This window comes from Fulmarus glacialis, unplaced genomic scaffold (genome assembly GCF_000690835.1).
Source record: "Fulmarus glacialis isolate BGI_N327 unplaced genomic scaffold, ASM69083v1 scaffold2619, whole genome shotgun sequence".
Taxonomy (NCBI): domain Eukaryota; kingdom Metazoa; phylum Chordata; class Aves; order Procellariiformes; family Procellariidae; genus Fulmarus; species Fulmarus glacialis.
The window spans coordinates 1-22,445 of NW_009233693.1; the positions used below are offsets into that span (position 1 = coordinate 1).

At 34.0% G+C, this 22,445-nt stretch overlaps 1 protein-coding gene across 2 annotated transcripts in view; it reads right to left on the bottom strand.

Moving 5' to 3' along the window:
• Positions 1-11,226: 11,226 nt before the first annotated feature.
• RFX3 (regulatory factor X, 3 (influences HLA class II expression)) overlaps positions 11,227-22,445 on the bottom strand; it is a 61,364-nt gene continuing 50,145 nt past the window's right edge. For both annotated transcript variants that reach the window (XM_009585386.1, XM_009585385.1), the window contains 6 exons: positions 17,745-17,842; positions 17,284-17,433; positions 15,537-15,745; positions 14,390-14,543; positions 12,178-12,220; positions 11,227-11,520 (listed from right to left, as the gene is read on the bottom strand). In XM_009585386.1, the coding sequence (XP_009583681.1) occupies positions 11,282-11,520; positions 12,178-12,220; positions 14,390-14,543; positions 15,537-15,745; positions 17,284-17,433; positions 17,745-17,842 (893 nt within the window). In that variant the 3' untranslated portion in view covers positions 11,227-11,281. The remainder of the gene's footprint in view (positions 11,521-12,177; positions 12,221-14,389; positions 14,544-15,536; positions 15,746-17,283; positions 17,434-17,744; positions 17,843-22,445) is intronic.

Sequence of the window (22,445 nt, forward strand, 5' to 3'; positions counted from 1 at the left end):
GGGTGGGGGGGAGGGGGATGGGGGAAAGAGGTCTGAGATAATTTCTGCTTTACAGCCCTTTGCCAAACATATACAGGGCAAATATATTTTTGAAGGCATAAAGTAATTTTAATTATCAAGTCCAACAAAAGGACAACGTATCTGAAGAAAACCCCCTGTATTCCTAAAAGTTTGAGTGATAACAGCTAGTGTGAGCTGGGACTACAGAAGACACGGAATTTTGACTATTCCTTTTAGCCTTTAATGCACATCTTGAATTGTTACATGAATCAGCAAAGAAAAAACTTTCAACTGACTATCTATTAAGTTATGTTCCGCTTTTGTACTTTCTGATAATTTTCCTATCCAGATTTCCATCAGACTCTTTAAACTATGGTATTATTCAAGAATCTGAAGAAATAACTTCAAGGGTTACTGCTTAAACTGTGTACTACTGTATCCCTCATATGGTGAATTCCACCAAAATTTGACTGGAAACACTATTCAAGATGTTGCTCACCTGAAACTGCTACCTCATTGTGAATGCTTTATTGTGTAGAATGCACCATTTTTGTTTCAAAATTGATCTGTGGAAGTAGTAGGAAAACAATTTTTAATCCAGTTTTGTCTTTCCTTGGCTATCAACAAAGACAGCAATATCAGTAGGTATGAAATTAATGTTACCAACTAGTTCTGCACTAATAGTATAAACACTAAGTTTTCAGTATCTCTTGCTAAAGCAAGTATTTTATACTTAGAAATCTGAACCAAATTTAAGTTTAGTGGTGCAACAATATACTCTATAATATTATTGTTAAGCTTCTCCTTTGACACTGAAGGCTAGAACAGATCAACCAGCATTCGTTCCGTAGGCATACCCTGTCCATTTGCCAGCTACATGAATTGCTGATTACAAAAAACATCTCAGAATGTGACAAGTGCTGTAACACAGAACCAGGTTTGAATTTCACAGTCTTTTCCAGTTGGACTGCTGTGTCTGCAGAGCCCCATTGCTTTTAAAGTAAAAAGCAACCACAGTTACAATCCTTAATGGGTTTTCAAGGTATAGGATGTAGTGGTGTTAAGTGAGAAAACTTCTTTCTCGTCCAGACATCTATCATGGATTTGTCTATAATGGATTAGCTACTTGACCACTTTTTTATTTTTTAAAAAGAAAAGTCCACCCACACTTTCAGGAATTTTAAATCAATTAAATTCCCTTTAATAGGAAAAGGATAAAAAATCTTAACTGTGGTACGTTATTCAGCATAGATAGTGTTAGATATTTTGGCAATTTCGTCAGCAGAAACATCCTGCAAAAAGACATTTTCCTGTCTACCTGTAATGCAGTTGGTGTAGTAGATGCATGAATTTGATTTGGATTTGCCAAAATAAGTGGATGGAGGTGAAGTGTACAGATAGAAGGATCATGCTTTTCAAAGACACGAAATGGACCCTTTACCAGAAGTCTACAGGAAGGGAATGATATCTTTTATGTGGTAATGATTAGCCATATTTATGGATAAAACATTTTTGTATTTCACACATACAGCCAAGTAACTTCAGTAACTATTCAACGTTTCCTTCCTGTGGAAAAAATGCACCTTTGAAAGCTTTGAGGATAAGTATGGTTGCAAAAGCTGTTCCATGTCACATCTCTGACCGACCATAATACTCACAGGCTCTCAAAGTCCTGTGAGAGAAGTCTGCCTTGACCCCATAGCAAGGAGACAGCTGCACCTAACAAATGTGAGAGAAAGCATCAGGCAGCTCTCTCTGAGCTCTTAAAGCAAGCAGCGTTTGGGGACGTCTCTTTCATGCAGAGATGAGATCCACGAGTTAGGTGGGAGCATTATTCCAAAAGTTGAGCAACATCAGTGACAGCTTTCCTACTTGTAATGTGATGCTATCAACCTGAAATGACTTTCATGTCATGCTAGTCACTGGTGGATCCCAGATAGAAGCCTTTCTTCTGTGACCCTGAAGCCAGTGAAAAGATCCATCAAGAGCCTGGGGAGCATGCCATGCTACTTTAGCTCCAAGCCTCCCTTTGTTGGCGGAAGTATGCTTTCCAGGCTAGGGCTGTCCCATTTCCTTGCTATGTAATTTACTGCACCTTTTGATTTTGGCTGTTCTGGAGGAAGAAGGGGAGTCTAAACTTTTCTTAGGCATCAGAAACTGTTGAAAACCAGGAAAAGGATAAAGTGATTGCTACCATTCTGAGCAGAAGTCACCTTCTCACTCACATGGGCCAGTAAATTCAATGCCTGTGTTGCAATTACACAATTCTTTGTGACCCTAACTTCAATCAATGTGTTGTTATAGCAGCTTCTTCAGCTGTTTCTGCAGTCTTTCAATGTTGGTGAAAGACAGTACAACCTCCAATTACAGCTTCTGCAAAGGACCAGTTCACGAACCCTGCTTCTAAAGTGCATACTAAAGGGTATTCAGATATTCCTGTTCACAGTAGTACTACTGGTAGCTCTCTTAAACTGTGCTTTAACAACTCAAGTATTGTAAACATGCCTCTGCCAGTAATACTTTATGAAAGAAGATAAAAGAATCTGAGCACTCTTGTGCTTTCAGCAAGTTGTCAGGACTTTCTAACCAACAAACGTCTCCAGCAGTGGAGACATTAGTACAGACCACTTTTAGAGGCAGTTTTGAGCAAAGGTGGCTAAACCAGAACTGTGCCAGGACACCATCTATTAGCGTGGCTCCTTTGTGGGGAAAGGTAACATCCAGCTGCAAAGAGAGAACAGCTTGAGGCAGCAATTTTTTTATACCACTTCCAGCTAGATCTCCGAAAGAATGTCTGATTTATTAACTACTAGTTACTAAATAAGTACTGACCTACTACATCTGCCCTAAACTCTGAAAGCAGCAGCAGATTTTGTGCACATTGTGCCAGTGGAAAATGTCTATATGCAGAGTGATTCTTACTAGAACAATTCTGCTTATAAAATTGCTTAGAATAAACTGTCATCAGCAGCATATTGTGGACAAGGAGGCGTTGTTTTGGTTTTTGAATAGAAAAGACCCGCCGGTTACTTTAATTCAGGTATTGAGGAAGAACATATACAATGGGATTTAGTGAAATTTGGAATGAGATCAGTAGAATCAAGTCAGAATAAAAACTCTCTCTAGCATACTGTTAACAGTGCCAAAAATGGACCAAGGTTTCTTCCTTGCCTTGTCAGATGCCTTAGTGGAAAAATAACTGGCTTATATTTCAGGTGGCTTTTGGCATAGACCTTGATATGAAACTAAACAACAGATGCACATTAGATTGCTGCAGGCTGTATGACATTTTCGTAACTGAAGTGTGAACGCTTTAGGTACGTCAAATTAATCAAATACACTTAAAATAGCTCCATATAGAATGTATCTTACTTATTTGATATCATTAACATCGTGCAGAAAATGACCTTACAGAATTAATAAAAATAAGCTTCACTTATAACCCTTCTTTACAGTCCTGTTTTCTTACAGTACCCAGTATTTCCAAATTTTGCTTACATTTCAGCTATGCTTCATGCTTTGAGATCTGGATCGTAGTACTTTGGGATGCTGAACTAAACTTCCATTGGTTAACTAATTAAATCACTTTAATTAATATCAACAGCAGCAGAGGTTGAATTCTGCAGGGTCTTCCTGGTAACACTGTCAGTGGAAAAGAACCGAGTAATGTATTCTGTTGGTTGTATCAACTGTTAGTTGGCATGAGATCCCTCTAGAGGGAGATGTCCCTCCACAGATTGTTTTCTTGTGCACATGTGCTGGAGCAAGACCTATTTAGTCTCAGCAAGGCACCAGCTGGGAAATGAAGTCTTAGTCTTGATTAGCAAACCAATTAGGAGTATTCTGTAAACATAGGTGTGGGTGGTCACTGGTGTAGAAAATTTATAGTCTTGTTTGGTAGGATGCATTGCAGGAACCAGTATTGTACTCTACTAAGCTTTTGGTCTTTATTTGAAATTAAAGGAGAGGCAATGACTGGACAATAACTTACAGCTGAACTTCGTGAGAAAAATAAGTTTTAGGATGTAGCTTTTCTAGCTTTACCACAGTTTTGTGTGAAATACTTGTTTTAATCTTGGTATCCAATAGTCATTTTGATATTCTAGCATCTATTATTTGGTGGGTCCCCCCCAGTTAAAATAACATTCTGCATTTCTTTACATGAAACAGTGCAACATGTACTAGAGACCTGTAAGATATATGACCCGATAAGATTAGGCCTTTGTCTGTGTTTTGTGAAACTGCCAAAACATCCAATGCATTAGCGTACTGCAGAATATTTAGAGCAAAACTTGCAGAAGTAGGTTCTGCTGGTAACGAATTGACACCACTAATTCTTGGAGGCCAAAGTCTGCATGCCCCCTCCCTGACAGCTGTTAACTAGCTAAATTTGTAATGGGAAATTATTGTTAATATTGAAATTAGTAAGTATATTACTATCTGTATTTACTGGGAAATTTACTTAATTGGATTAAGCCTTCAAAATATTAGTTTCTTTTGCAGTCTGAGACACACTCGTTACTTAGTTCTGTTGCTGCTAAATAAAAAATTGCAGTCTTATTTAAAAGGCATAAGATGAAATAATTTTTCTCTCAAAATCAATATTACCATAGTCCAAAATATCTGGCTATATAAAAACAGAAGCAATTCAGATATGTTTGTAACAAGAAAACAAATTTATTGATTTTAAAAGACAAGACACAATTTCGTTTTGAAAAACACAAGAAAGCTAGCCTGAGTTCAAGTCTGAAATATTCAGAAAAATCCTACTGTCTTTAGTATGTTCCAGTCATTTTTTTAAACAACACACTAAAAGTTAATATATATTTTTATAATTATAAAAGTTCCCCAGTTATTGTACAGTACACAATACAAATTGCCCACAAACTATTATTTAGCTCCTGCCAGTTTTGAGAGGACATGATATACTAAAAGATTTAGCATTTCTCACAAAAATCACATCAGGAAATACGTATTTACAAAATCAAATACATTATACAAAAAAACCATCACGTTATTCTGTAAAGATGTCTTCTTTAAATAATTAAAAAGTATATTCAACTGTAATCCAAAAACTGGAAAAGAACATTACATTATCTCACACATACAATCTACAAAAAGTTGCTTACCTCATTTACATAATATATTCAGTCAACTGGAAAATAAAAGTTTGAATATGTCCTAGTGTTACGATGTTTCTGTGCTGTGGGACTGAATAATGTAATCTGCCACTTACTAAGTGAAATTTAAATGATGGCACTTAAAAAAAATATAGTATGAAATAAATGTAACAAAGGAAGTTTCCTAGAAGGTAAGAAAGCCCTGAGTGATGAAAAATTACTGATCGGTAGCTCTAGAATTAACCTAATTAAAGTTTACCACCTCAGGCACAATTTTCCAAGTTTTTGAAAGGCACTCAAAGTTTCTTTAACAGCCTCATTGGTTATTAACTGTAAATCCAAATTTTCAGTGAAGGTGAGTGGAGATGGGCAACTTGCTTTGGTACAAAGTGGTATTTTCCTAGCATATTTTAAATTGCTTAATTGGGTTACTTTAAGATGGACATTTAATGTTTAAATACAAGGCAATCACTTTAATATTGTATTGAAGGAAACTTTACATGGGGAACCCTTTAAGTATTCTTTGTGTAAAAAGCTCTTGCTGGTATCAGTGAGTCAAAAAGAATTGAACTGAGTTCCTGGTAAATACCAATCCATGCGAAGTCTAAATTCCTCTTACAAAGACATTTACTATTTCAGAGTAAAATTCATCCAGAACTGAAAACTCCTGTAAGATGTTTGCACCATAATCAAGAAAGTGCTTAAGAACATAAAGAGAACATTTTCCTGATTTAGATTTAAATGAGGCTCATTTGATGCTCATAGGCTTGTTCTGGGCCTTCTTTTCTACAGTGGATTTCAGCCTTAATGAGCAATCTACAAGAACAATTCTTACCAAATATTTAACTACTCAGGGCTTCCAATCCCAAAATGCTAATTTATTTTTTCAACAGGAAAAGGAAAAAAAAAAATCAGAATAAAACAAGACTTAAAATGATCATTTTCAAACTAAGGCATATTTTACCTCAAACAAATACTAGGCAGTCACTTTGTAAGTGGCTTTTACTATTTCTTAGTTAAACTGGTAAATTAAACTCAGGTCTACTGGCACATAAAATCACTAGCAGCAATGATCAAGGCATGCAAACTCAGAAGCATTTACAGTAAATTATGAATTAAAAAAGTTGTTAAATTAAAACCCTTTGAGTATTGCATTTATGTTAATTAATTATGCATGAATTTGCATTAACTGACTAAAAATGTTTACAACTTACTTGCACTATACTACTGACGTGATTTCATTAAATAACTTAAAATGAGACTCTTTTTTTTTGCCCTCAGCTAGACTTAAATAAGTACAGCTGCACTTAGTGTTCGCTGACTGTTGGATATTGCAAGAAACCAGTAGAAAACATAGAGTACTCTCACTTAGTAAGGTGGCATTTCTATCTGTTAGTTCAAAGAATCTTTCCTTGCTACTACACTTGTTCCCTTGTAAGCAGTATTTGTAAGAACAAAGGGGTTTTTTAAAATGGCAAAAGGCTTGTGCAATTTCTAGGATTTTTTTAAAATTCAATAAGGGCCATCCAAACTTTACCCCTGTAGATGAAGATGAATAAAATACCTTCATCTTTTAGTCATTATTGCAGTGACTGAGTTTTTAAAGGAATATCAATATAATCATGCACTTTTTGTTCTTGTTTATCAAAAACACTGCCAAAAATTTTAATGCAATATTCTGCAAAATTTATTATTCTTCACTAAGCCTTCTTTTAATCCTAAAGATTCTCTTTTACAGTACCAGAGTATTCCAGTACTAACCTACCTCAGGAGATTTTAAAAATAGTCTGAATATATTTTCTAAACCTTTGTCTTCTAAAGGCATCTTAAAGTAGATAACTTCATATCTGTAGAAACATATGTTTGATTTTCTTTATATATTTATGCAATTATGAAAACAAGGGAGCTGTTTTCTGTTTTCTATTAGACAGTACGCATCAATGGCAGTGAATATTTTGCCTACATCTACTGAGCCTCCTATAACAAAACCATTCCCGTATAGTATGCAAGTATTTACTTCAGACATAATTTTAAAAAATTCTACACTATCAGCTATTTCAAAGTATATGCTCAATGGACTAATTAAATTATCTAAAAAGCTTTGTTTCCATCATGTTACTTACAATGCTCAAAGGGTTAATGCAAGGCTTTATATCAAATTAATTTTCTAATACTAGAACTAAACACTGTGTGTTTATGCTTCTATTCCAGTTTTTATTGTTTGTTTGTCTTAAATCACCAAACAAATTAGCAGAGATACTAGAATTCCATTTATTGATTTGTTTTAAACCACATAGAAAGAGGATGTCCTGTTAGGGAGACAAGGGCCCAATTTTCAGAAATTCATACTGCTCTCTCAAATGAATGTTTTAAACTCTGAAATTATTGTTGTATACTTATATTACTAATAAAACTATTTTTCATCAGCACTTTTATGGCTATCAATGGTTTTTATTTTGTAAAAACGTTTTGAATTAAATTGGATTGCAGTACATCTCTAATAGAAAATTTTTTCTAAACAGTGCAGATGTCAGTTGGTGAGAATGACAAAGATATCAGATCATTTCTCCTAGGGAAAATAAGGTGAACAAAAGTAGTGTTTTAGATATTTAAAAATACCTCGCTTTAAATTAAATTTGTATGTAGACCTATACATTCCTGAATGACAGAACATTATCTATTTTCTTATTTTTGAACTAAAGGCAGTAATGCTGTAAATCATTATTTTATAGGTAAATAATTTAAAATCTATTTTCCAAATTTTTATGGAACTCTTTTTAAAAGAAGGTGCTTAGGACATGCTACAGTACAAGAGCAAAACACAGAAATAATAATTGAAAACAGGGAAAAAAAGCGCTTTAAAACTGATTCACCATGAGAAAGATGAAAATGTACCAACAAACTTTAATAAATATAAAACTTTTGAAAATTGGGCCCTGTGTTTTGAAAAGGTAGTTCAACAATACCCATTCCCCCACACTGTCTTCACTGTGCTATTTGTGCTAATGGGGGAAATGCCTCTAAGGTAATTCTTTTGGATTCAACGTCAAGATCAGATAAAACACATAAACCATATCAACTCTCATAATGTCTACCCTGTGGATACATGCTACACCTCTCCAGAGCACTAACAATAGACTTCAGAGCTGGTGTGGCAATGCAACCGCATGCTACACATTATAGACTATGGACTGAGGTATTCGTATCTCTGTAGTTCAATGATTACTAAAACCCAACTATTAAATAGCAAGAGTGTGCAAAATGTTTTATCTAAGTGTTTGATTAAAATTTCAGTAAATGTAAAAACAAAACAGAAGACCCCCAAACCTGTAAGTATACAACACAGCTTACAGTAACATAGTTCTTCTAAAAAGATCTGGTAAAATCTTTAGAATTTGAGCATAGGAATATTTCTGAACCTCGGATAGTTCCAATTTGTTTTGATAACTCATTGTTTTTAGAAGCTATGAAATACATTCCATTTTTATATTCAGATTTTTGTTCAGTTTTGTTTTGCACTTTGTGAATAGTGAACAACTGAGTGGAGTGGGGAACTAAATAATGAAAGATACTCAGGTCCCACCTTTTTTCGCAGTCTAGATTAACCTATTACAATCGTACTCTTTTCTCAGCAACAACAAATCCAACATTAAACCAAGAAAGGACAATAATAAGAAAACATTATAGGTCCGTCAACACAAAAATTGAAACAAGTACTACAGTATTAAAAAAAAGCTGAAAATGAAAAAAATGTTGAATTATTTCACTTTATTTTACTTGTAAACATCTTATAATGCACAATGAAGGGGAGTAAATATTTATCACAGCTTAGTTTTAGCATTTTTGGTGAAGGGTACAGATGTGCTGATTTCCAAGGAAAAATCAGGACACACTGAGCGATATATGTGAGAACAAAATCTATAATGAGATTCAGTGCATTTATGAATTTAGAAATAATGAATATAAACCTCACTTTCACTTTTTACTGAGGCAAAAGCCATCTACTGACATTAGTAGGAATTATGCCTACATAGAATGAGCAGGATGGGTTCACCTCCCAATTCTGCAAAGGAATTAAAATTTAATTTTGTACACCAATAATGTTAGGACATTTTAGTTGATGTGCAGCTGTATTTGGAGCATATGTAAACTCTAGCAACAGAGTTTTTGTTTGCTATAAATATGCTGTTCATTTTACATGCTCTTCTTCCATTTGGCATATATGACTTTAAAGTCATTTTCAGACACACTAGATAAACCAAAATAAAAGAATCTCTAATTTTCTTACACAGTCTTTTCTGTAAAGTTGATCTTTTTGTGCTCTCCTTCACTTTTTGGCTTTTTTGCTTATTTAATTCCACTATTTTAGTGTAGCAAATTCATGTGTCTGCATAATGAAATGTTTAAGAAGAAAAATTTGAGTTTTTTATGTCAATTAATGTCAAGTAATGTGGTCTCTATAACTGTCATTATTTAGCCATTAAAATGTAATATCTGGCTGATACCCCACAAAATATAGAAATTGAAAATATGCACTGCATTATGTACCTGCTCATTTATTTCTTTTTAGTTTTTAAAATTAAAACTAGGCAAGGGTTTAGAAAATATATAATCATGCTTGGGACTATGGTCAATCTATTTTGACATTTGAAGTTGGTATTAAAGCTAGTTTTGCTTTCCAAATCCCCAAGCAAATTTTATTTGTAATAAAGTGAAATCCAGCTAGAAACGAGAAAAAATAGGTTTATTGTCATTCTAAGAGGGTTATTAAAATCATTTAATAATAAAAAAATCCTTTTATTCTTTTGAAGGCTATGTAACCTGTCCTTGCTTCTTAGGGAATTTGAAAATGACAGGCACACCTTGTTGAATTAATTTAAGAGTTAAGAATAACAAAAAGTACTAAGTCTTAGCTTCAGTTCTGTTTAAGGCACCATGTAATAGCCGAGGTACAATGATCCCTGATGTACATTCTTAAATGGCAATGGTCCATCTAGCCACCTATTCAAATTCTACACAATTGGGAATAAGTACAAGTGAGGTGTGCCAGTTACACTGCCTTATCTAATTTTTGTAAAAATTTAAATCCACTTTAACAACAAGGAAATATTTTTGAAAGGAAAATGATGCAGGTTGCTACATTCCTTGCATTCTATAAATCATCTTTTCTAAGAGCAGCAGATTGAACCACTAGTAGGAAAAGACCTGGAATAGAAGAAAGTCATCCAAATGGAATGTTTTCCTGTATGTCCAGTTCAGCATAAGTAGCACGTACACTTAAAATTAATAATAATAATCAAGTCACTTCTTTTTTAGCTTCAGTTTCTAACAACTACAGTACCACTCAACAGCCAAAAGCACCCGTTCAGTGGCCCTACATATATAATCAGTAGTCTTCAAAACAGAGGAACTGGTATGCAAATAATATCTGGAACTGGTCATTTTAAAGGAAGTTTGCATTGTTTACATGATGGTCAGATAATTAGGTACGTTTATGACGTACACATTACCACATTACCAATTCTGTTACAATTCTGTCATTTAAACTCGCTTCTTGCTCACAGAAAGAAACTAGATCTTCCCAACCCTCCAGCATTATTACAAAAATTCCCCCAGAATGCTCACAATTTTATCAAAATAGTGTCTTCTCGTTGTCCAATGAAAAGCACCTTTTATAACAAATTTGATACATCTGCTGTCAAATAAGTATGCCTCCAGTGTAAATCAAAGAAAATAGTTCTTTTGATATTTCACAGAAGTGCATCTAATTAAAAACCTATCTATATGAAATCATCATCATAACTAATAATTAACATTAAAATATTTTTTAAAAACTATGAAAAAATTTAAATTATTATAAGAGGACAAAAACATTAACATTAAGCTTTGCAAAAATCTTCCTTGCATTTAATACTAAGAAAACTCTTCATATTGAGCGGCCAATGTAAAATGATTCTGTTTACAAAAAAATCTCTTTTTTTTTTTAAACAGATCTGGCAAAATACATACACCCATTCCATTTAACAACTCCAATAAAAGAATGTTCAGCACAGCTAAAATTTGACAACAGTCGACCTTCGGACTTATTCTCTTTATTTTTTTCTCATATTAAACCCAAAGGGCTAATGTAATGGGGAGGGAGTCGGGGGGGAGGTTTCATATTAGACTGCAGTATATGTATTTCCAGTAGCACTGCATTGTCTGATAGTCTGAGTAGTTGCAACAATGTGCTCATTATGAATTGGGTTCAGGAGGTTCTGCTGTACTCCACTCTCAAGCACTGGCTGCATGCAGCCCACCTGGAACGCCTGGTTTAGCTCTGTTTTCTCTCTCTTGGCTTGTGGCTCTCCATTTTCATCCAGCTCTTCATCTATTTCACTTTCAACTTCGCTGCCCTCATCTGCACAAACAAACCACCATGAAACTAGCACGAAGGGAAAAAACTCTAATACAAAGGCCTTTATTCTGCAAATAATAGTTGAAATACAAAAACACAGGGAAGACTACCAATCTGATAAAGCACAAACTGAAAATTTAAAATTTTAATGAAAAAAGTCAATTATTACCTCAAATAGGTAAACAGACTCTCAGCTTTCATCACTTCAGTTACACACTGTTGATACAGTATGTGGAAAAAACAACTGCAATCTCAAAAACATTTACTACAGATCAACATACATAAGCACACTCCTGTCTTTCTTCCCACAGCTGTTACCCTCCTCTGTCCCATCAGATACAACTAAATTCTGCGTAAAAATTGGAATATTTTTTGCATCAATAATAAACATCTTTGAAACATATTCTTATTTTAAAACAAACTGACAATATTCTAGTCATTATCATACGCTGCATATTACATAGATAGCTTATTGTATCCATATAATATATTAATGTATCCGTATAACATATACATGCACTTTAAAGCATGTATAAATTAATGCATAAAACAGTTCTAAATCCTGTTTTACTCTATTTTTAAAACATAAGGACTTATTTTGTTCGAAGAGACACATTAGCTCTGTACAGAATTATACACTGGAGAGACTAAAATGCTTACCTTTATCCATATTTCCAGGGGACACAGCATTTAAATCACCAAACTGCAAAATAAACAATAAAAAAACTGGACACAGTCTTAAGCAAACGTGAACTTAGAGTATCTGTGATGGAGCAGATCTGTGCTCCACTGGTTTGAGGCTAGCATTCAAACACATAATTTGGCTGCAGCCACATCCATATTACAGCAATTCATTTTCCATTCCATCCCAGTCTTGTGCTTATTAAGACAATTATCACTAAGTAAACCCTGAAAAATTAAAATGGGGAAGTACAAACTTTTTACTTCATCAGGGTCTTTGTTGCTTCAAGTGAGCTATTTCTGTGTTGTATAAAGCCATAAATGATGACGGATATCTATTCTGAACTGCCAATATTTTAACAAAAAGCTCTTTCCAAAATTTCCCAGAGACCACTTTAATTGTGCTGGAACAAAAATGAAGGTATGTCACAGTGTTGCAAATCTACCTGTAAGGCAGATGAAGGGCACTGCTGAGAAAGGGTTTACAATCTGGTAACTAATTTACTTACATCAAAAAAAGACCTTTTCAAAAAAGTTGCTCACAAGCTAGATGTACAACCTTCCTCTTTTTCCTTCCCTGAATCCTTTAAATTTCTCTTAAGTAAGAATTGGCAGAGCAAAATGCCATCAATGAATCTCAAATGAAAGGAGTACATTATTTAGATAAATACATTTCTAACCATAAATGATGATACCAGTCTTTTTCAGAACAATTTTGCCAATACCTGTGTCCAAAGCTGGGAGAAGAGGAAGGGAGAAAAATGAGAATGCTTTTCTCAGCTGCAACACTAGTTTATATTGTCTTACGGTGTTTGTCAGACCGTAGTCTTAGACTTCCTCATTTTATTTCAGTCACAGTCATTGAATACACAGAAACATAAACACACATGCATTTAATGAGTATTTACTACTTCTGTTCTGCCCCTCTCACCTCCAAAAGTTTTGGGTTACTTACTTCCTCATAATATCTCCATCTTCAGTCTACATAAACTTCTTAGAAGACCCTACATTACATTTATGTCTAACATACACAATGTCTGTTAAGAAGACAAGAATGTAGTAACTGTATACTTGTGTAGTACCTTACTGCAAATATAAGGCAGAGATTAAGCAAATATACTATTGGTGGGTCACTAAGCAGAAACATTGTTACTTAGTTTTTCTGAAATATGTCATGCCACGTGATATAAAATCATCTGACAAATAAAGCTGAGACATTTCCAATTTACCTTGAAAGTATAGCATCTATTTATAGTATTTAATGAACTTATCAATATATCTTGAGGGAAGAATGATACCTGATGCCAAATCAACTCGCAAAATGACTTGCAATTTATCAGTAACATAGAATATGATACAGTGACTCCCAAGTGTAAAAATGTAACAAATCTGTCCCATTAACTATCTGCATATTTTCAAACATATCCATTTTCCAGCACTTTTGAAGTGCAATTCTTTGATGACAATTTATGCATTCCTCACCACCTCACTCAAAATAAAAGGTTAGATGAACTACTGGAAAAAGAGGGATGAGAGAAACTTTGCCTTGCAGATGCCATAGATGAGTATAAAAAACTGGTTATGAATTGACTCGTTCTGTTTTTTAAACCAATAATCTTTGAAACACATGTACGAAAATGAACTGTGTTGCAAACCTCTATGTTTATCTGTGCTGGTTTTATAACATGTATGTGAACAGTACCGTACAAGCCAAAATTCTGCATGTAAGCCATCCTTCTCAAGTCAATGGGGGTATTCAGCTCACTTGTGTTAACATTTGTGTGGGAATTCAAAATGTGTGCAAATACATGTAAACAGATCCATGTAAGCAACACTTTCCTATTACTCTGTTCTTTTTTTATTTTCACATAAAATACTCAGTTCTCAAAAACTGGAAGAAGGTTGTATGTTGATCAACATTTTTCAAACTGTGCACATGAATCTGTATGCGGATTTGTAAAGGAGCAAATTATTTCATTCGGAAATAATTGGTTGGTAGAATTCAGTGTGATTTTAGTACTCTGACAACCAATGAAACAAGTTTGAAACTGTTGTATGTATTTGTAACCCAATCTATTGTTGTATTGCAGAATATCCTACAGCTCCACATAAATGTTTAAAAAATTTGCAAAGACACATACCCAAATTCATCACTAAATCTATCAGTCTAGTCTCTTACATATTATCTTACCTCTCCCATAACTGCAATAGGTGTCTCTCCTGTTGCCTGAGCAACACGATGTTCTACTAAGTAAAACATGTATTCATCGTAAAGCAAGCGGATCAGATGAAAAGAGCCAAAGCTAGCAGCACTGCGCAAGGTTAAATCTCGAATCACCATTGAGCTATTCAAAAATAGAAAAATATATATATATTTATGTACTATATGTCATAGTCATTTTAACACTTATCCATGTAGACATTTCACCTTAAAACCAATATTCTCAAAAATCATGTTATCCACAAATGAATGATTTATGGTGTCTTCGGAAAGAGATGTCCAGGAAAGCCCAGCATTTGCTTCTCTCTTTTCTCTGAAGGTATTGTTGGACACCACATTACATAAGAAATAAGCAGATTACTTTGTTTTCAGTTTTTCTTTGTTTTGATATATGCATAACTACCTATACTTGAGCATGTGTAAAACCTAACTTGAAAGAAAACTTTGTTGAAAACATAAACAACTAAAATGGTATGAAAACTATTCAATTTTAAACAAACTAATGCTTAAATAGTGTCCAGTTGCCCAGTACAACAGTTTTAATTGCCACAATTTTAAAACTTTGAAACTTAAAATTACAAAAAGATAGACTTGTGTGTACATATTATATTGACAAATTCTGGTATCTTCAGCAAGTAGTTGCCACAGTCATTTTCACAGAATGAGGTTTACTCTGATAACTGTTTCAATAAGCAGCTAACATGGAATGCTTGTCTTAATGTTCTTTTTACACATTAAAAACAGGTTTTATCTTCCTTATCTAATAAACATATATACCACAGTGTTTTAATAAATAGTATTAAAAATAGTGGCTTAATAATTGTGTAGTTATTCAACCCCAAAATTTCACATTATGTTTCTAACTCAGGACAAAATTCCACCTGCATTCATTTGCACATGGCCTTTAAAACAATAAACAAGGATCATTGAAGTCCCTGCTGATTTGCAAGTAGCCCTGACTTCAAGGTTAACAACAATAATTTTCTGAAAAAAACCCCACATGTTTTTCATGACTTAGCAAGCCAGTGTTTGATATTAATATGTCAACTTTACTGCAGCGAATAATTTAGCAAATAATAGAGTAGTTAGAATGTTTTACAAGTCTATTAAATATTACCTGTAGAAAGACCATTTTAACAGAAATTGCCGTGCTGCTTTAGGAAAGCTGGGTCTTCCTTCATATGGTTTCAATGCTTGCATCATTACATTATCAAGCCAGGCAGCCCACTGCTCCAGAGTGCTCTGCTGTTGAAGAGTCATCTTGAAATCTGTTTCTAGTCTCTGAACCATGTTGTCATCACACTGGCACACCCAGGAAGCCTGCTCCTGTTACAGCACATGGCAACTCTTGAATTAACAATACATAAGCCAAAACACAGAATGTAATTCTTTCTCAAAGATTAAGCAATTAAATGGATGAAAAGGACAAAACCCACTTACTAGACAAACTAAGAAGCAGGTTTTATTTTTATGTCTATCATAATTTTGTTGAAAGCAAATGGGTGGGAAAAGCATAACATATAAGAGCAGACATCAAACAAAGAAATGAGAACAAACAATGGAAATGACACAAGTATGTTGTAGTTTTCCACATTCATTTTCGAAAAAGGCTTCTGTTTTCCTCATTCATAATTTTTCTACTGAAATAGAAAATAGAAATAGACTTGTCAGGTTTTTCTGGGACTACAGGCAAGACAAGCAGGCAGAACAGTTAAATGGGAGCTAAAGTAATAAAAGAAGTAGCAAGAAATCAAGTACAAGGTTCCTTTCGTTCTGAAGAAATTAAGCTTAAAGACAATTTCTGTTATATCATCTTATAAAAGAAAGCTTTGTATGTAAACATGTATGTATGTTTTCTTTGCTGACTATAGGCAGTAATAGACTGCATTACTTAAAGTACAACATAAACCGCACGCAAATGGAGAAACACACTCTGCATACAATAATAAGCAATTTAGTCAGTGTTACCAAGTTTAAATAAGGCTAGCTGGTCAATTCAGAAACTAAGAGACAAAAATGAAGACTCACTAACTGCAAGCCATGTCCTTAAACTCTAGCTGTCACGTGCCAAGTTAACACCTCATTCACAGACTGTATCCAGGTTAACATAGTATAATACTTAATATACTGTATCTTCGGTCAAGTAGTCTTGACTGACTTTCGTTAAGTTTATTAACAAGTACGTTAAAACACTTGTTCACAAGGAACAGAGAAAAACATAGAACTACCAGTAATCTGGAACATTTCACTTTGCTGGTCAAAAGGAAAAAAATACTTTTCCTCAGAGGAGCAGAAACGTGGAGAAATTAAGCTTAGTGAAAATATAAATTTACATTCTATAGCTAACTGGAAACTAGTTCTAATCTGTACTAATCTAATCAATTACTCAGGAGATCTTGTAAATTTAAGCATAGGCACTTAGACAAAGTATACCAATAGTATTGTCTTTGAAATAATGAAACAGCCTACTAAAAACAATGTTGTGCATTTAATAGCTTTTAGAGACATTCAGAAGCTATGCTATTATCTGAGATCTAATTCTAAGATATCATTTATGCTATTACTAAGACATCATTCATAGTACCCGTTCTAAGAATGTATTTGCTCTACATTTGCATAGAAGTTGGAAGAATATGTGCACTTCAAGACAGTAAATAGAAACAGGTAATGGTTCTGAGCTCTTCCTTTCCTAAAGTGTAAGCTGTCACGTTTGGACTGAATCATGGTGTATATGAATCAGCAAAATGTTCTCACTTCACTTTCTTGATAGAACAATGACAGCTAACAATAAAGTTCAAAATCATAGAGGAAATAACACTTTTTTTTTTAAAAAAAAAAGCCTGTTATTTAAAGCTACATTTTACCTGAACATTGGCAAAATCAACACGGTTAAGATCATTGAGCATCTGGTTGATTTGAGAAGTATTTTGAAGCACAGCACGAGCTGCTTGAGCCAGGTGATTAAGAGATGTGTATCTTCGCAGAGTCTGGGCAAAGGCACTTACAGCGGCAACCTATGAAGAAATTAATTTATTTTTAAATATTGTACTCTCTACCTGTAAATTAATTCTGCAGATAGAGTCTTTACCTTCATTTTAATATTCTATATTAATGAGTCCTCATATGTGAATTATGTCCATGTAGCAGATCAAATAATGTCTTCCTTATAATTTTTTGACAAAACTAAGTTATTTCCTCTCCCATTATTTGATGCTCGATGCTAAACATGAAATTTAGCATTAAAGTTAAAATGCTACTGCTTTTAGAGGCTACTGTCCACTTGGTTTGCCATTGCAAGAATAATAACTGCAACAGTTTTGTCTACCTTGGTTTGTATCATCCTCTGTGGAATATTGTTCATGGCATTTGAAAGCCAACCTTCAAGGCTTTTTGCAAAATTGCGAATGGCTTGGGTCAAGGCACCTGTGCATTAAAGAATAAAAACAGAATGAAAAGAGAGCAATGTACCTGTCTTGAAATGTTTTGCATCCTCAGTACTTACGTATTCAACGTTCAGGTCCGCTGCTTTTACTTACTAAAGGACAAATCCAGTCTAGGTTCAAAATGCCTCATTCAGATACAGATTATGCAATAATGATTTTAGTTTTGGTTTAATAAGCAGTTGTGACTTCCTCACCTAACAATCTTTCAAGAAGTTTGTGACCAGCAGTGTTCTTTTGGGCATTCCTATAGAAGAACATCAGTAATTGCAGAAGTTGTTGTGATGGAAATTTCCATCGCAAACTTTCAACTTTTCATTTCATCTAAGCACCTCTTCTAAAGAGCAAAACTCTGGAAAAAATTCTAGTTATTGGAATATTGCAGTTTCCTCAAATAAGCCCAAAGTAACCTTACGCCATGTCATGGTGCTGCTTACTTCAGTTTTAAAGAACAAAATTCAACATGCAGTGCTTAAGGATATCATCAATAAGCAAGATACAGGAGTGTGTTTCACTGCAGAAAGTGAGATTATTCAAATGGCTGTGGAATCTGTGTGCATTTTCGTTTCCTTACTATAGCACCCACAGAACTACTGAGTGGCTGACAGAGATTTAGAGAGAAATTGAAGAAGCCCTTACAGCAATCTGCACTACTCAAAATATAAGTTTTAATTTTTCAAAGGAGGAGGTGAGGAAGTATTTTCCCAAGGAACTGCACCTGGAAAAAAGAAAATAATATCTCCTGAGTAGTAGAAACCTCGCCTTCCCATACCTACCACTTGCTCATTGACATAATAGCATCCACTCAAATGGTTGCAAAAAGGAGGAGACAAAAAGAAAAAAATACAGGTTTCTAAAGACTAGTAGAAAATGAGTGCAACTACAAAAGTGAAGAGAACAAAACTAGAAAGAGGAAATAATATTTATTTTCAAACTATTTTAGCCACATGTGAGAAGAAACAGTCCAAGTAAAGATTGACTGGATTCTTTTTATACGACTGAATACTCTGGTAGAGTAAGAAGTTAATGCTGATAGAACTTGTCTTTGAGAAATGCTCTTTTACTGTTTGAATTATTGATGATCCCTTTTTTAATAAAGCTTTCTATTAGCAAAGTAAATTTACTAAAAGAAAAAATGTATTCTTCATGACATCTTTTTCACGTCTTCAAATTTGCAGTGATAAGCAGCAGAATCCATATCAGTAATTTATACAACTCACCACACATTTGGATGCTTAGCTGAACACAATTTCATCTTACAAAGTATCTGTATTAGCTGAACACTCTATGGTAACAGGGTTTTTTCCCCCCTTGAGGTTTCCACATGAAGAACAAGCTCTTTTCTTCAATCCTATCAATCACCTAGCTCACTTGTGCTGCTTTGTAAATTATTTCTGTGCACTTACTAATTAACTATGTATTCACTCACAATTTCTTACCTATAGAACAAGAAAATGCAAAGTGGAAGGAATAATGTAAATATGGTATGAATGATACTTAGACATTTAAGGAAAATATTACTGCTTTTTCACTTCTAATTTGCTTATTACTCTTTTTCACCCAACTATATATTACAAAATTATTTGCTGTAATGCTGATCTTCTTTAAAATAAATATGGAAAAGCAGCTCAGGCCTTAAGAAAGGCCTTTAACTTAAGAAAGAGGAGCAAATGAAAGGAATTCTAAGTTCTGAAGAAATAAAATAGTTAAAGTAGATAATCAGGCATCAGTATTGTATAGAACAACCATGAATTTCTAATGAGCTTTGGAGATATCATATTAAATCCAAAATTTTTCTAATACTCCATCCTTAAGTACACATCTAGCCATTACCAAAAACTTAAGTACCTACATCCTCAAAGTCTTCTTTTAAGTTCATCTGGCTACCATAGAAAAACAAGAAAACCCTTTCAAAGAATGAATGAGTATGGTGCAAAGTAAATGGCCTGAGATAGTTAAATGTTACTACACACTAAATAATGTTGCAATGGCAGTTACCAATAGAAAGTTTGATTTGGATAAGCACCTAAAAAGCTTGAGTTCTCAGCTGAAAACCCTCTGACATGTAAATCTCATAAAAACAAGGCTTTACAGTCTTTCCAGTACTTTAAATTTTTGTCTGCCTGGAATTGTGTAATACGGTGTCGAAATATGTTTAGCATAAATTCTCCACCTAAGATAGAAACTAAGTCACAGGCAAGTTTGTTACCATCCATTCGGTCACTTGTGAAGGTGCAGAAAGTCCACTCTAAAACATAATAGCTCCAATCTATTGCCAAAGACATTAGATAATTATGGTCTTTATTCCTGACTCAAATGGACAGCATTTCACTTTTCTTAGGAAAAGAAATTTTGCAGTTTTATACACAGCAATTCTTCATTCATTCTGTGGGTGCTAAACACTTCAGCTGACAAATTTAATGTAGAGGTTAAAAATAAAACAATTTTTTCCTCAATGGTCATTTTTTTTCTACTCCAATATGTATCACAGAGCTGAGTAGCACAGTAAGACTTTCCTAAAACAAAAATACTGAAAATCTAGACATGAAAAAAGATAAACCTTAACAAATCATATGTTTACTTCAAGCACTTTCCAAATTAGTTTTTCCTATTTTGAGCAGCTGCTGTCGGTATCTTTCCATTTATTCAGGGAAAAAATCATAAACATTGCCTTTGATGAAACATTTACAGTCCCCTTTCCTCTACAGAGTCCAAACTTTCCTATAAACTGCTCTTTTCCCACAGAAGATGATAAATTTGTCTACTTCACCCAGCTCCATTATTGTCATAGTCAACCATTAAGCACAACCTTAAGCCTTCCTCTTGGTCTCTTGTAATGGATGGAGATATTTTAATTCAAAAGCAAGAGTTAAAAAACTAATAATATTTAAAATATTTAACAGTGAAGAGAGAACTTGCATGGGCCATCATTACAGGAAAGCTGACTAGAAAAAGCCATTTAATTAGCTGGTCCTAAAGACAAAAGTAAAAAAATAAATTAGCTGTCTTCCAAAGGTAGCTCAGTGGGTGGAATTCTGAGCAGAAAACCACTGGACTGTTCACAAAATAGATGCAGAAGTCTCTTGGAATGAATTTGTCCTGGGATCAGATGATGTATTTGCATCAAGAAGTCTGCTAATCATCCCAAAACCAGGAATGTCAAACACAGTAGGTATCAATTATTCACATATGACTGGTAATTCTAGATAGAGAAAAATAGCATGAAAAGGACCTGATGCCTGTAGTTATTGATATTAAATGATTGTGTCCCATTTTCTTGAAACGCTGTACTGGCAATATCCAATGCATCTTATGAAACAAGGCCGGAAGACACCACAAGCTAAGGAGCTATGATGCAAAAACTTCTTTAGAGACTGCCAGGCTGTGCAGGAGAAGCAAGTGAAAAGCAAGGCGAAAAGTAGGTTTGATGAAAAACCATGTCTGCACCACCTTTTTATTCAGAAAATAATGTGCTTTTGGAAGATAGTTTTAATTCAACCTATTAAATGTTGTAATTGAATTTGTGGGGTTTTTTATCATTGCCTATTCACTTGTGATAGGCTGTATTACTCTAAAATTAATATCCTACCTACTTGCATTGTCATTAGACAGAAAAGAAAAACATCGAATATAAACCAATGCAAAACAATTTATGCAAGTAATGGTTGTCAATAATTGCATGTATTTGAGAAAACATTTTTCCTTCATTCTGCTACATAGATGAAATTATGTCAATCTACCAAGAACTTACTCTTTCCTTAAAAAAATGGTAAAACTGCCTTTGTAAATGGCCGACCTTCAGATTTTATACAGCTCCAGTTTCAAAATTTTTTTTGTTTCACACATAATTTACTAAAATCTAATTTTATTTCACTGACAAGCAAAAAGTCAATAAAACTCTTCTGCAAGGCAGTACCTGCAAATATGGAGTGCTTATTACTGCTGGAGTCACTAGAGCAGAAGAGGTGTTCACAGCATGACAGAATAGCTTTGTTAGTTGCAAAGCTTCTTAAAGCCCTAATTTTTAAAAAAATATTAATCCAACTTTATAAAGTGACTTCTGTTTTTTCATGGAAAGGATATAATATGTCGGAGTTACGAGGTTTACAGTGGGTTGCTAACATGATTTCTTTGTAATATTTAGCATGGCATATGCGAGACAGTAAATGCTTTATAAAGGAGTTCAACTTCACATAAATTAATTTTCTACCAAAAATAGCCATAAAAATACACTGCTGGAGCAACGATGGATTCTAGTAAAATTAACTTTGAAAAGAAAGCTATACTCCTGGTAATGGTTGAATGGCCGGACAGTTACTGACTTTCATGCACGATGTATGACAGAAAGGACAGTAGATTGGAATAATAAAATAAATTGGACTAAAAATTTCTGAGTTAATTTTTCATTGCCTTAACAGTCATTAAAATTTATTTCAGCAGCCACTGATAAGGAACAAAACACTAACTGTCCAAAAATGGTATCACAAAGATCATACACTTTTTTTTTCAGGCTAATCAAAGATTAATATGTAACGTTTGAACTAAAAACTACTGAATTTAGTGGAAGGACTGATTGACATTAGTGC